Source organism: Serinus canaria, chromosome 20, assembly GCF_022539315.1.
Source record: "Serinus canaria isolate serCan28SL12 chromosome 20, serCan2020, whole genome shotgun sequence".
Taxonomy (NCBI): Eukaryota; Metazoa; Chordata; class Aves; order Passeriformes; family Fringillidae; genus Serinus; species Serinus canaria.
The window spans coordinates 1,299,052-1,312,766 of NC_066333.1; the positions used below are offsets into that span (position 1 = coordinate 1,299,052).

At 53.0% G+C, this 13,715-nt stretch overlaps 1 protein-coding gene across 2 annotated transcripts in view; it reads right to left on the reverse strand.

Annotated features, from left to right (window-relative positions):
• Positions 1-4,184: 4,184 nt before the first annotated feature.
• LOC108963851 (trichohyalin-like) overlaps positions 4,185-13,715 on the reverse strand; it is a 50,625-nt gene continuing 41,094 nt past the window's right edge. For both annotated transcript variants that reach the window (XM_050982053.1, XM_050982054.1), the window contains 7 exons: positions 12,343-12,586; positions 11,556-11,710; positions 10,275-10,610; positions 9,422-9,612; positions 7,897-8,116; positions 7,155-7,435; positions 4,185-5,921 (listed from right to left, as the gene is read on the reverse strand). In XM_050982053.1, the coding sequence (XP_050838010.1) occupies positions 5,627-5,921; positions 7,155-7,435; positions 7,897-8,116; positions 9,422-9,612; positions 10,275-10,610; positions 11,556-11,710; positions 12,343-12,586 (1,722 nt within the window). In that variant the 3' untranslated portion in view covers positions 4,185-5,626. The remainder of the gene's footprint in view (positions 5,922-7,154; positions 7,436-7,896; positions 8,117-9,421; positions 9,613-10,274; positions 10,611-11,555; positions 11,711-12,342; positions 12,587-13,715) is intronic.

Below are 13,715 nucleotides of genomic sequence, written 5' to 3' on the forward strand. Positions count from 1 at the left end.
AATTAACTGGGTGATGGGGCCAGGGCGTGCCCTCCCACAAACCAGGAGGAGTGGCTGATCTGCCAGAGAGAAGTGCTGCCATCCAGAGGGACAGTTCAACAAGGGTGACAGTTCAATGACAAGAGCTGAGTCCCGTCCTTGAGAAGGAACAACCACAGGCACCGGTATCTGCTGGGGGCCACCCAGTTGGAAAACTGAATTTGTCAGGGTTCTGCTGGACCCCAGGATGCCCACGGGCCAGCAATGTGCTCCTGCAGCAATGCAGAACAGCGTCCTGGGCTGCACTGGGAGCTGTGTCACAGCTGGCCGAGGGAGGGGATCCCTTCCCTCTGCTCCACACCAGTGAGGCCAGCCCTGGGGTCCTGGGCCCAGAGCTGGGCTGCCCAGTACGGGACACAGGCACAGACTGGACAGAGTCCAGCACAGGGCCACGAAGGTGATGGAGGGACTGCAGCGTCTCTGCCATGAGGAGAGGCTGAGAGAGCTGGGACTGCCCAGCCTGGAGCAGAGCAGGCTCAGGGCATCTCATCCATGGGGATAAAAAACGTGGAGGGGAGGCTGCAGAGGGGACAGGGCCAGGGACACTCCAAGGGGCCTCGGGCACAGAGTGACACACAGGAGGGCCCCTCTGAGCTCAGGAGACACTTCTGCACTGGGAGGGTGGCTGAGCACTGCTGCAGGTGCCCGGGGAGGTGGGGGTGTCTCCATCCCTGGAGAGACTCAAAAGCCACCTGGACACATCCTGGGCAGCGGGCTCTGGGTGGCTCTGATGGAGCAGGAGCTGGGCAAGGTGACCTCCAGAGGTGCCTCCAGCCTCCCCCAGCCTGAGATCCTGTGACTCTGAGAAAAAACAGCCAGCAGTTTCCTAAGGACAAATGAAAAACTCCACACATGGCAGGTTTCTCATGCCCTCACCAAAGTGGTTCATGGCACGTGTCTCCTTTCTGCAGATTCCTCCCTGGAGTGAGGATGCTCCTCAAGGTCATGCCTTGAGGCTGAGAGAAATGTTTGCCTGTGGTCATTGGTTTGGGTGAGTAGCATCAATCTTTAAGAATTGTTTTTTTCTGCCTTGACTAGAATTGCTTCAGTGTTGCTTCAGATATAATGCACTGTACTGCAAGTTATAGGTCTCTGCACTGGGTAGTAAATAACCCTGATATAATGGTGATCATAAGAAACTCTTTATTTTTCTATAAATATATCTTTCATCCTATGGAACAGAGTTGTATCAAGGTTCTATACTATCTATCTACACCTATACTATCCTTTAAACATAAACTATTGACTAGGTCTAAAACTGCATCCAGCTGCAGCCTGGCTCCTCTCTGAGATGATCAGGAAGCAAGGAGGTCCCTTCTGCACCTCGTGTCTCCTGCCTGCTCCCTGCACAGCTCTCCAGGTGGTCCTGTCGGTCCTGGGCCAGCTGTGCCTGCAGCGGGGACACCTGAAAGAGGCACAAGGCCCGGCTCAGACAAGCCCTCTCTGGCAGGAGCACCTGCAGCCCCACGGTTCCGGCTCTCGGGGCAGACACAGCCTCCAACTCCAGCCCTCATCAACACTCTGCCCTTGGGCAAGCGGAAAGGAACAGGCTCCCAGACAGAAAAGAGCTCAGATAATCAACAAGTCCAGCTTAAGGCTGGCAAATCCTTCCCACGTCCATCCCTCAGCCACCACAGGTCTATTAGAGAGACTTCCAACAGCATTGGAAAACCCAGCTCTGATTTTCAAAGCACGCATTAGGACCACTCACCCCTTTCTCCACAGGCTGTGCATCAGCAGGAGGGCTACCACTCCCCTGAGCTACTGGAGGACTCTTCTATTTCAATAGTCGGCCAATTTTGATGGGCAGATTTGGGGACAGGCAAGGTAAAGTAGTCTGGGGGGAACATTCTCCTAAAAGTTCGCGTTCTTCTCCTTTCAGGTTCCACCTGCACATTGGATGGGAGAGAAGGTCACAGACAGCTGTCAGCAAACATGGAGCAGAAGGACCTCTAGACAGCAAGGCAAGGAGATCCCTACTCTGAGACCTTGAACTGCACCAGACAACACTGGGGGCAAAAAGCTCTCATGGGGGGCTGTGCAAGAGAGGCCAGTGTGTATGTGCAGGGACATGGCAGCAGGGAGGGGGCAGTGGAGTGAAGGTGCCCTTGTGAAAGCCAGGGGCTGCCACAAGAGAGAGAACAAACAAAGGGGTGTGCTCACAGCAGAGACAGGGAGAGGCAAGGGAACAAGCAGAGGTCTCCAAAGCGCTGCCTGGGCTGAGGTGCCAAGTTCCAGAGGAGCCTGAGGCTCTGCAGAGGCAGTGAAAGCCCAATTTACCTGCTCACCACTTCTCCTGGCCTCAGGGGTAGATTGACGCTTCTCCGTCTTGTCTTCTGCTGCTGCTGCAACCAGATCCCGCACACATTCCATGCCCTTCCTGGAGTCCTCTGACACCGGCTTCCCTTCTGCTCCAACAGCCTGCTGGGTATGCAGAGAGGAGATGACTCCCATATTTCAAACACCACAGAAGCTGTCCCGCAGAAATCTTCATCTTGGAAAGCATCCTCGAAACACCAGCAGTGCAGATGCTGTTCAGCCCTCGGAACAAAACTCTGCTCCCTTTAGACCATTTCTCAACTCACCTGCTCCATCCCTTGGAATGCCACAGCATGACCAGCCTATGCTGCCTTCCCTTGCAAGGGCACGGAAGGAGCAGCTCCCCATGCCCAGCTTTTGGCCTGGAGCTGATTTGAACAGCAAGCTCCAGAGCTGGATCAGTCGTTCCAGGCGTGCCAGGAAACAATCTGGCAGTCAGACAGACAAGGCTGCCTGCTGCAGCAAGGGCTGCTTTACCCAAGCAGGCCTGCAGTGACAGGGATAGAGACCCACCTCTCCATGGGAAACATCTCTGGAATAATTCAGGGACGCTGGAGTGGACTGAAGGACAATGCCAGTGTCTGCCTGGATCTTTCCCTTCAGGATGTCCAAGTGTTTCCTCAGAACCCCTTTGGCAAGCTCACTCTTGTTCAGTGCAGTACTCAGTACTTGATTGTTGTTCCTCAATTTCTTCAATGCAGCAGCCCCATGCTCCAAACCTTCCTGACTGCCTTCCCTCTCCACTTCCAATTCTTCATTATTTTGCCTATGATTTCTCATCAGAAATGCACACATTTCATTCTCCTTTTCCAGATCTCTCGTCTGCTGCTGGTACAATGCCCGTCCATGCTGCCAAAACAGGGAGAAAAAGGGTCACTCATCCCCTCTCTTGGTTTGTTTCTCATACCAGATCTGGACTCCTGCAGCAGGGGCTGGCACAGGCTGTCCCTCTCTCTCTGCCCCTCGGGATGCTGCAGACCTTAGCTGGGATCCCCCTTGATGCTACATCTTTCCCAGCTCCCTCAGCCCATCCCAGCTTCCTTTCTGCCCTTCCCCAACCTCCTGCAGCTCCACTCCAGTGCTCCTTTGGGGATGAGCTGCCAGAAATGCAGCCAGGATTTCAGGTGCATGCTAAGCAGGATTCAGGCAGTGCCACGAGGATGTGCTCTCCATCAGGAAGGAAGGGAAGAGCAAACACCCCCAGCCTTTCACTCCCTGGGGCTGGGCTGACAGGAGTGTTTTTCCACTCTCTCCTGTGTAGAGTTTCCATGGCTCCATCCCGCAGAGCCCCACTGCCCTCTCTGGGAGCAGCAATGGCCAGGTCAGTCTGTCATTCTCTGCTGCCACTCAGGACGAGTTCTCCCCTTGCAGGCACACGTCCTGATGGAGGGACCAGCACTTGGCTTTCCTCTCCTCTCTCCCCACTGGCTGCTCTCACATGGCCAAGGCCAAACACCTTTCTATTAACAGCAAACTTGGGACTCTTCCCTGCCCTTCCAGATATCTAGAAATCTGAACATGGGTTTGGACACCAGGAATTCCCCAAACCACGCAATGTCAATAGGGACAGTGAGGACATTGAGAACTAAAGGTTCTAGGGCACAGAAGCCCAACATGGAGGAAAATCAGCAGCCTCAGCATTAAGTACCTTCGCCATGACTACAGCATCTTCTCCTCCTTAGTCAGAAGAATGGAATGACAAAAGTTAAACTGGAAAAAGGCGCCCCTTAGAACTATGAACACAAGGTCCAAATGTAGCTAGGAAATGGCCCTTTGTGGCATCTGCCAATCTCACCAGCACATCCTTCCTTTCCTTCTCCTGGTCCTCCAATTTCCTCTTCAGAGATTCCACCTCCTGACGAAGAGTCACAGCCTCTTCCTGCCTTTCAGTGGCCTCTTTCTCCAGGACAATTTGGCGAGAGATGTGCCTGGCTTCTGCTTTAAACCACTCTGCAGCAGAGAAGGGGAAAGGAGAGGGGAAAGTGGAAGGGGAAAAGCAAAACAAAGCCAAACAGATGTGCATCCTGTAGAGACAACAGCACTGTCTTCTCTGCTTGCCTGTGTTTGTCAGGCCCCAAGCCCACAAAGGTTCCAAAGCTGACAGAAATGAAGGAAACTTCTCAGCCCAGAAAAAGGCAGGAATGAAAGGGGCAAGGTTCAGAGGGATAGGAAAGTGTGTTTGCTCTTGGCCTTGTGCAGAGTGAGCAAGGCAAGAGAGATGAAGGGAAGGGGATGCCTGTGCAGGCCTGCTCCAGTGGGGCCAATAGCCTGCAGGCTCTAGCAGGGCCTGGAGTTTGAGGCAATGGAGCTGAGGCATCCAGCTACAGCTCCTTAGCACAGACACAGCACCTGAGAGGCACCAGCTGTGCACGGGATCTGCCCTAGCTCGGCCAGATGGCACTGCCAGCCACATCCTCTTTCTCAGGAGAAAGCTTTCACTGGCACTCGGAAGGATAAATCTCCTGCTGCTCGTTTTTTCCCTCTCTTCCATTTCAGGGCAGTGCCCTTTTCCTCTGCATGGGATCGGATATTCCCGCTGGTGAGACAGGATGGGGCAGTGGGTGGGAGAGGAGAAGCTGTACCTTGCATATCTTCCTCCATCTGTTTCTGCAGATCCTGATTGTGGGCTCTGAGATTGTCCCTCTGAGCCTGTGTCTTCCTCAGCTCCAGCACCACGGCCTTACACTGTGTGGCCATGGCCTCTGCTCTTTTCTCAGAGCACTGGAGCCTCCTACGCAGCTCAGACACCTCAGTTTCCAGCAGCTGCTTCTCATGACTTGCCTGGTGATCTCTCTTCTCTATCTCGGCCAGCAGCGAGGCCTGCACCTGGAAGATGGATGCACACAGCCTCAGGGACAGGGCTGCTCCTGAGGCAGCAGAGTGGGCCGCAGGGAGAGCAACAAAGAAGAAATTATTTCAGGCAAAAAGCACGCCAAACCCAGAAGGCACAGAAGCAAGGATTCCAATGGAGACAAATGGAGGGAAAACAAGTAAGGGAGGCAATGGGCATCCTTGGGCTGCAGCTCTGAACAGCGGCTCAACTGGCTGCGCTGGAAGTGCCCTGCCCAGCCTGCCACAGCCACCTCTGTGTCCCCACATTGCTCAGTGCCTGGCACAGGCACACACTCTGTCTGGGACAACACTGCTAACAGAGGGACAGAGAAGCCCCAGAGGAGTCTGCTGCTGCTTCTCTTCCCAGACTTCCTGCTGGGACCCTGGAGAGGATGGGGGAAAACTTCTGCAGCAGACACCAAATCCAGCCTCAGCCTCAGGATGCAGCAGCAGCCCCGAGCAGAACAGGGTAGCTGTGGATGCTGCTGGGAGGGGGGAAAGAGGTTGGAGCCTCCAAGCCAAAGGTGCTGTTGTGTGTACCTGGAGAAGAGGATGCCACTGCAAAGCTTACCTGGTCGTTGCGCTCCTGCAGTTCTCTTCTCTGCTGAGAACGGAGCTGCTCTGCCTGCTTAAGAGCAGAAAATAACCGAGACACTCGATTTTTCAGTGCCAGGTTCTGTTCTGCCAGTGTTCTGAGGCACTGGTTCTTCTCCTCCAGAGACAGAAGCAGCCTAGAAAGAAAGTATGAAACTCATCGTTACACAGTATCACATTTTATCAACTCTTAGGACTTGCACCAGCTCAGGGAAAAACTGCTCTGTCTTATGAGGTCTCTGTCTGATGAGGTTTGAACAACTCGGCTGTTTGTTCCCCCTGCAGTCCCAGCCCAGCATGTGCCTACTCTCCTTTAGTCCCTGAAGAAACAGTGAGTTTCTGCCTACATGCCCTACCTTCTTTTTGAGATGGAAATATGAATTCAAACATAACAAAGTTGTGCCATGAAGACAATAGGGGAGAGGAACATTTTCCTGACTAACCAGGCTCCAAAGCAGGGAGGTCTAGTCAACATGGAAGAGACATTTCCTTCCCCAGTCTTACACATTCAGGTAGGAGGAGCAGCACCCTACAGCCAGGGGATCTCTGGCAAGTTCCCTAAGAATTATCAGCACCCATCCTACTTTCAGCTGGGGATACAAAGGCCAAAGTGGCTACTGAGGCTTGAAGCACAACCTGATGGAAGATGCAGAAGGCTCCAGGCAAGCAGGAGTGCCCTGCCTTTCCTTTGTCTTCTTCTTGGAGCAAGAATCCTGTGGCACTGAAGCCTGGCAGGACTTGATCAGCTGCAGGAGCCGCCCATACCTTGGTGCTGTTTCTTGCATTCTTGGCACAGTCAGAAATGCCTGTGACTGTGCAGGGTGGCAGGGACCCTGCTTGACCCCCTGCAGGCACCGGGGGACATTTGATGAGGAACGATGCAACAGAGACATTCTTGTTTCTGGGCTGCCTCCGAGGGCAATCTGGCCTAGATCAGCAATCAGGGCCTTAAGATGGTTCTGCCCAGAAATAGCATCAGATGCCAGGCTGATCCAGATCCCAAAGGCTTCAAGTTACAGGACCCAAGGTGGAGCTGATGGATGTATCCAGCTCCTTACAGCACAGCTCGGGCAGTGTCAAAACACCAACACCACAGTGTTAACACACGCACCTAACCACCAGTAACCACAGCTAACCATACCCCCAAGAGGGAAAGAGCCCCCCCAAAAGTCTTTCCCTTCAGAAAAAACTCTGTGTGAAGGCCTAAAAAAAAGGAAAATGAAACTCAACATCCAGACAATGAGACATGACTTCATGGAGATTTCTGAATCTGCCATTCAGGAAATGCTGCCAGAGCCCCCGGCAAGTGCAAAGACGGCAAAGAGGGAATCCATTCACCACAATGCAGAGTCCAACAGTCTTTCAGTTACCTGGCTTTTTCCAGCTCCAGGGCATTGACAGAAGCCTGCAATTCTGAATTTTGCTGAGCCACCTCTTCCCAATGACTCCACTCCTTGTCCAAGTTCTGCAGATGCACTTGCAACTCCTTTTTCCGTTTTTTTTCCTCCTCCAGCAACTTCTGAATGTGCTCAATCTCCAAAAGCTTCTTCCTGGACTCTTCCTGGGCCTCCCTCCCATCTTGCTGGGCTCTCTGCACAGTGTTTTCCTGGCACTGTCGGGAGGCTGCCAGCTGAGATGTCAACTCTCCCACCTCCAGTCAAAGAGAACAAAGCAGTCAGAGGCTACAGCCACAGCTTCTCACTCTCAGCCACAGCACGGGCTGTGAGCAAAGGTGAAGGACAATTTCCATTTCTCCCTGTCCTGAGAGCACCAGATTCACCAAGGATATGGACAACTTGTTTCAGTCTCTTAGTGGCCCCCCACCAAGGGCACCTGAAGAAGCACCTGCCAGGCCAAGGCTAGCAAGGAGAATCCAGCAGGAATCCATGCTGGTGGTTGCTGGCCAGCAGTGCAGAGGACTAGCCCAGCTGTCCAGAGCAGCAGCTGACATTCAGCAGAGCATGGAGTGTCCTCCAGAGCAGCTGCCATGGAGCCCCCAGAGCACGAGACAGCCCCAGGGCTCACCCCAGCAGCTGCTGCTCTTCCATGGAAAAGCAAGAAGGCCACAGACCCCTGGCTGCATGACTGCAGTGTCACTGCAGTTTCACTCACCTGCTTTTGTAGAGCCTCCCTCTGCTCGAGGAGGAGATTCATTTCCTCTTTGAGGCCTTGTAGATCTTCCTTGTGCCTCCTCTGCACTGCCTGGACTTCTCTGCGAGCTCCCTGCAGCTCTGCTTGGAGCTCTGCCTCCACACGCTTTCTGGTCATCTCTAGGTGAGCCACCTGCTGCTGAGCAGCAAACAGCCTGGATTGCAGGCTCTCCTTTGCTGAACTACAAGTGTCAAATACAGACAGACATGAGTTGCTTGCTCCAATCACCCACAGCCCATTATTCCAGGATGACATGGCTCATGATCCCCACACCTGAGTATGGGAAATGGGTCACCTGGAAACTCGTCCAGAGAAGGCACATCTGGGCCATTTCAAGAGCAGAGCAGGGCCCTCTGAGGGACTGCCCAGGCCTTCCTTATGGCCTGGCATAGCACAGACTGCCCAGCCCAAACTGGCCTCCACAGCCAAACCTTCAGTTGCTGTTCCTGACCTATGACACTGGGTAGCTGTGCCCAAAGAGGCTGGAGCAAGGAGCAAAAGCCCAGCCCTGCTCACAGCCTTTCTCTCATCAGCACTTCCAAGCTGCTCTGCAGGGCGACAGAACAGATTCTTGTCCTGGCTGACTCCTGACATTTTAATGCTCTTGATAATGGACATAAAGGTACATCATCTTCCAGACACCCAGTATTTAAGAGGCTTCAGAACTACTTTGCAGATACAGTAAAATCACATGGTCATGGCAGCACTTGTAAAAAATCACAACAGCCTTTTGTCTGAACAACAACTACCTGAATGCAGAGACTGCACTTTCAACTCTTGCAAGTCAAGTAGACTTGCCACCTTTATTTTAGTGTTGCTGACTAAGCAGGCAGTAGCCCAAGGGACTTGTCCTTCCTTACAGAGTGATAGGGACCATCCAAAGGCACCTTGGAGGCTTTGGCAGCTGGGTGCCCATCAACAATCAGCAAGAGTGCCCAGAGGCTGTTGAGAATTCCAAAGTGCTTTCCCTGCTGCTCTCTAACCAGCTCTACATCCAGTCCCACTCTTCTCAAGAGTGTGCATGGAAGCAGAAATGCCTCAAGATTTTCAGCAGGAGCCTTTGGCTTCACCCTGATTGGCAACATGCTACTCCCAACATGCCAAGGTAAGAGCCTGGAATGCTCTAGAGGAAGCTTCCTGATCTGAAGATCAGGGACTTGTCAAGCTACTAGGAAAGGAACAAGGGATGTTCAATGCCCAGAACAAGGAACCAAACCCAAGAGAAACTTGATGTTTCACTCAGCATTTGCATGGTCGAACTACTACACAGTTCAGGGCTGGATGGATTGTTTTTGACATCCCACAGGAGTGCGCCTGGGGGCACAAACCGGAGTCCAAGGCTCACAAGAGCTTTGCTGGCTTTAGGTGTTAGAAGAATAACCTTCATATTGTGGTGGTTTTGTTTTTTTTTTTTCCTTTGAGACTCTTCCATATGCTGTCCACAGAATGTAAAAACATCTGAAAAGGCTCAGCTCCCTGCTTTTACCTGGTCTCTGCCAGTTGCCTGGCAAGGTCTTGTCGGAGCCGCTCAGTGGCTGCCAGTCGGCCCTCAAGGTCAGCCTTCTGGCCCAGCAGCTCCTCCTCTTGCCACACCTGGGCAACTTCATGCCCTTGGTCAGAGGATTCCTGGCTCAGCTGCTCCAGAGACCAGCTGGATGACTCTTGCTCCTGGGAAACCTGCAAGTGGGACAAGGTACAGCTGAAGCCCTTCCTCAGGAGCCCTGTGTAGAGCCAGCCAGTGCCACCTCGCAGGCAGCCAGAGGACAAGGAGCACCTGTGCCCTGGGCTCAAAGTTTCACAGCATCTGCCCTATGCAGCCCTGATAGCCTGGGCTGCCAAAAGCCTCTGGCACTGTTAGCTTGGAAGTGCTGTGTCAGGCCCTGCTGCCTTGCCTTGGCCCATGACAGCTCTGTCTCAACAAACATCCCTACTCCAAATTCTGCATTGTCACCCAAAAATACTGCATCTTCCATATCTGCCAATACAATTTACTCTAAGCAGCAGGAGTGCTGTTGCTTTTCAGCTATTGATCCAAATCTCAGCTGGGTTTAGTCCATCACTCTGCTCACTTGTTCTATTCTTTCCCACAACAAACCTAAACCCCCACATGTTGCAACCCCTTTCATGGGCACAGGAGAAGCAGCTCCCATGCCCAGCTTTTGGCCTGGAGCTGATTTGAACAGCAAGCTCCAGAGATGGATCAGTCGTTCCAGGCATGCCAGGAAACAATCTGGCAGTCAGTGGTCTCTGGCTGGAGCCAGGCAGACAGACAAGGCTGCCTGCTGCAGCAAGGGCTGCTTTACCCAAGCAGGCCTGCAGTGACAGGGATAGAGACCCACCTCTCCATGGGAAACATCTCTGGAATAATTCAGGGACGCTGCAGGAGAATGCAAGTCAGTGTCAAAGCCTGGCTGGATACGACTCTTTCCCTTCAGGAAGGCCAAGCGTTTCTGCAGAGCCCCTTTGGCAATTTTAAACTTGGTCAGTGCAGCACTTAGAGTGTTCCCTCTTCCTTTCTTCAAAGCAGCAGCCCCATGCTTCAACTCTTCCTGCATGGTTTCCTTTTCACTGCCCAATTGTTGCGTTCTTTCCTGCTGACTTTGAATGTTGAGTCCATGAATTTCATTCTTCTTTTCCAGATCTCTCATCTGCTGCTGGTACAACGCCCGTCCATGCTGCCAAAACAGGGAGAAAAAGGGTCACTCATTCCCTCTCTTGGTTTGTTTTCATACCAGATCTGGACTCCTGCAGCAGGGGCAGGCACAGGCTGCCCCTCTCCCTCTGCCCCTCGAGATGCTGCAGACCTTAGCTGGGATCCCCCTTGATGCTGCATCTTTCCCAGCTCGCTCAGCCCATCCCAGCTTCCTTTCTGCCCTTCCCCGACCTCCTGCAGCTCCACTCCAGTGCTCCTTTGGGGACGAGCTGCCAGAAATGCAGCCAGGATTTCAGGTGCATGCTAAGCAGGATTCAGGCAGTGCCACGAGGATGTGCTCTCCATCAGGGAGGAAGGGAAGAGCAAACACCCCCAGCCTTTCATTCCCTGGGGCTGGGCTGACAGGAGTGTTTTTCCACTCTCTCCTGTGTAGAGTTTCCATGGCTCCATCCCCCAGAGCCCCACTGCCCTCTCTGGGAGCAGCAATGGCCAGGTCAGTCTGTCATTCTCTGCTGCCACTCAGGACGAGTTCTCCCCTTGCAGGCACACGTCCTGATGGAGGGACCAGCACTTGGCTTTCCTCTCCTCTCTCCCCACTGGCTGCTCTCACATGGCCAAGGTCAAACACCTTTCTATTAACAGCAAACTTGGGACTCTTCCCTGCCCTTCCAGATATCTAGAAATCTGAACATGGGTTTGGACACCAGGAATTCCCAAAACCATGCAATGTCAATAGGGACAGTGAGGACATTGAGAACTAAAGGTTCTAGGGCACAGAAGCCCAGCATGGAGGAAAATCAGCAGCCTCAGCATTAAGTACCTTCGCCATGACTACAGCATCTTCTCCTCCTTAGTCAGAAGAATGGAATGACAAAAGTTAAACTGGAAAAAGGCGCCCCTTAGAACTATGAACACAAGGTCCAAACGTAGCTAGGAAATGGCCCTTTGTGGCATCTGCCAATCTCACCAGCACATCCTTCCTTTCCTTCTCCAGGTCCTCCAATTTCCTCTTCAGAGATTCCACCTCCTGACGAAGAGTCACAGCCTCTTCCTGCCTTTCAGTGGCCTCTTTCTCCAGGACAATTTGGCGAGAGATGTGCCTGGCTTCTGCTTTAAACCACTCTGCAGCAGAGAAGGGGAAAGGAGAGGGGAAAGTGGAAGGGGAAAAGCAAAACAAAGCCAAACAGATGTGCATCCTGCAGAGACAACAGCACTGTCTTCTCTGCTTGCCTGTGTTTGTCAGGCCCCAAGCCCACAAAGGTTCCAAAGCTGACAGAAATGAAGGAAACTTCTCAGCCCAGAAAAAGGCAGGAATGAAAGGGGCAAGGTTCAGAGGGATAGGAAAGTGTGTTTGCTCTTGGCCTTGTGCAGAGTGAGCAAGGCAAGAGAGATGAAGGGAAGGGGATGCCTGTGCAGGCCTGCTCCAGTGGGGCCAATAGCCTGCAGGCTCTAGCAGGGCCTGGAGTTTGGGGCAATGGAGCTGAGGCATCCAGCTACAGCTCCTTAGCACAGACACAGCACCTGAGAGGCACCAGCTGTGCACGGGATCTGCCCTAGCTCGGCCAGATGGCACTGCCAGCCACATCCTCTTTCTCAGGAGAAAGCTTTCACTGGCACTCGGAAGGATAAATCTCCTGCTGCTCGTTTTATCCCTCTCTTCCATTTCAGGGCAGTGCCCTTTTCCTCTGCATGGGATCGGATATTCCCGCTGGTGAGACAGGATGGGGCAGTGGGTGGGAGAGGAGAAGCTGTACCTTGCATATCTTCCTCCATCTGTTTCTGCAGATCCTGATTGTGGGCTCTGAGATTGTCCCTCTGAGCCTGTGTCTTCCTCAGCTCCAGCACCACGGCCTTACACTGTGTGGCCATGGCCTCTGCTCTTTTCTCAGAGCACTGGAGCCTCCTACGCAGCTCAGACACCTCAGTTTCCAGCAGCTGCTTCTCATGACTTGCCTGGTGATCTCTCTTCTCTATCTCGGCCAGCAGTGAGGCCTGCACCTGGAAGATGGATGCACACAGCCTCAGGGACAGGGCTGCTCCTGAGGCAGCAGAGTGGGCCGCAGGGAGAGCAACAAAGAAGAAATTATTTCAGGCAAAAAGCACGCCAAACCCAGAAGGCACAGAAGCAAGGATTCCAATGGAGACAAATGGAGGGAAAACAAGTAAGGGAGGCAATGGGCATCCTTGGGCTGCAGCTCTGAACAGCGGCTCAACTGGCTGCGCTGGAAGTGCCCTGCCCAGCCTGCCCCAGCCACCTCTGTGTCCCCACATTGCTCAGTGCCTGGCACAGGCACACACTCTGTCTGGGACAACACTGCTAACAGAGGGACAGAGAAGCCCCAGAGGAGTCTGCTGCTGCTTCTCTTCCCAGACTTCCTGCTGGGACCCTGGAGAGGATGGGGGAAAACTTCTGCAGCAGACACCAAATCCAGCCTCAGCCTAAGGATGCAGCAGCAGCCCCGAGCAGAACAGGGTAGCTGTGGATGCTGCTGGGAGGGGGGAAAGAGGTTGGAGCCTCCAAGCCAAAGGTGCTGTTGTGTGTACCTGGAGAAGAGGATGCCACTACACAGCTTACCTGGTCATTGACCTCCTGAACTTCTCTTCTCTGCTGAGTACAGAGCTGCTCTGCCTGCTTAAGAGCAGAAAATAACCGAGACACTCGATTTTTCAGTGCCAGGTTCTGTTCTGCCAGTGTTCTGAGGCACTGGTTCTTCTCCTCCAGAGACAGAAGCAGCCTAGAAAGAAAGTATGAAACTCATCGTTACACAGTATCACATTTTATCAACTCTTAGGACTTGCACCAGCTCAGGGAAAAACTGCTCTGTCTGATGACGTTTGACTGAACAACTCGGCTGTTTGTTCCCCCTGCAGTCCCAGCTCAGCATGTGCCTACTCTCCTTTAGTCCCTGAAGAAACAGTGAGTTTCTGCCTACATGCCCTACCTTCTTTTTGAGATGGAAATGTGAATTCAAACATAACAAAGTTGTGCCATGAAGACAATAGGGGAGAGGAACATTTTCCTGACTAAGCAGGCTCCAAAGCAGGGAGGTCTAGTCAACATGGAAGAGACATTTCCTTCCCCAGTCTTACACATCCAGGTAGGAGGAGCAGCACCCTACAGCCAGGG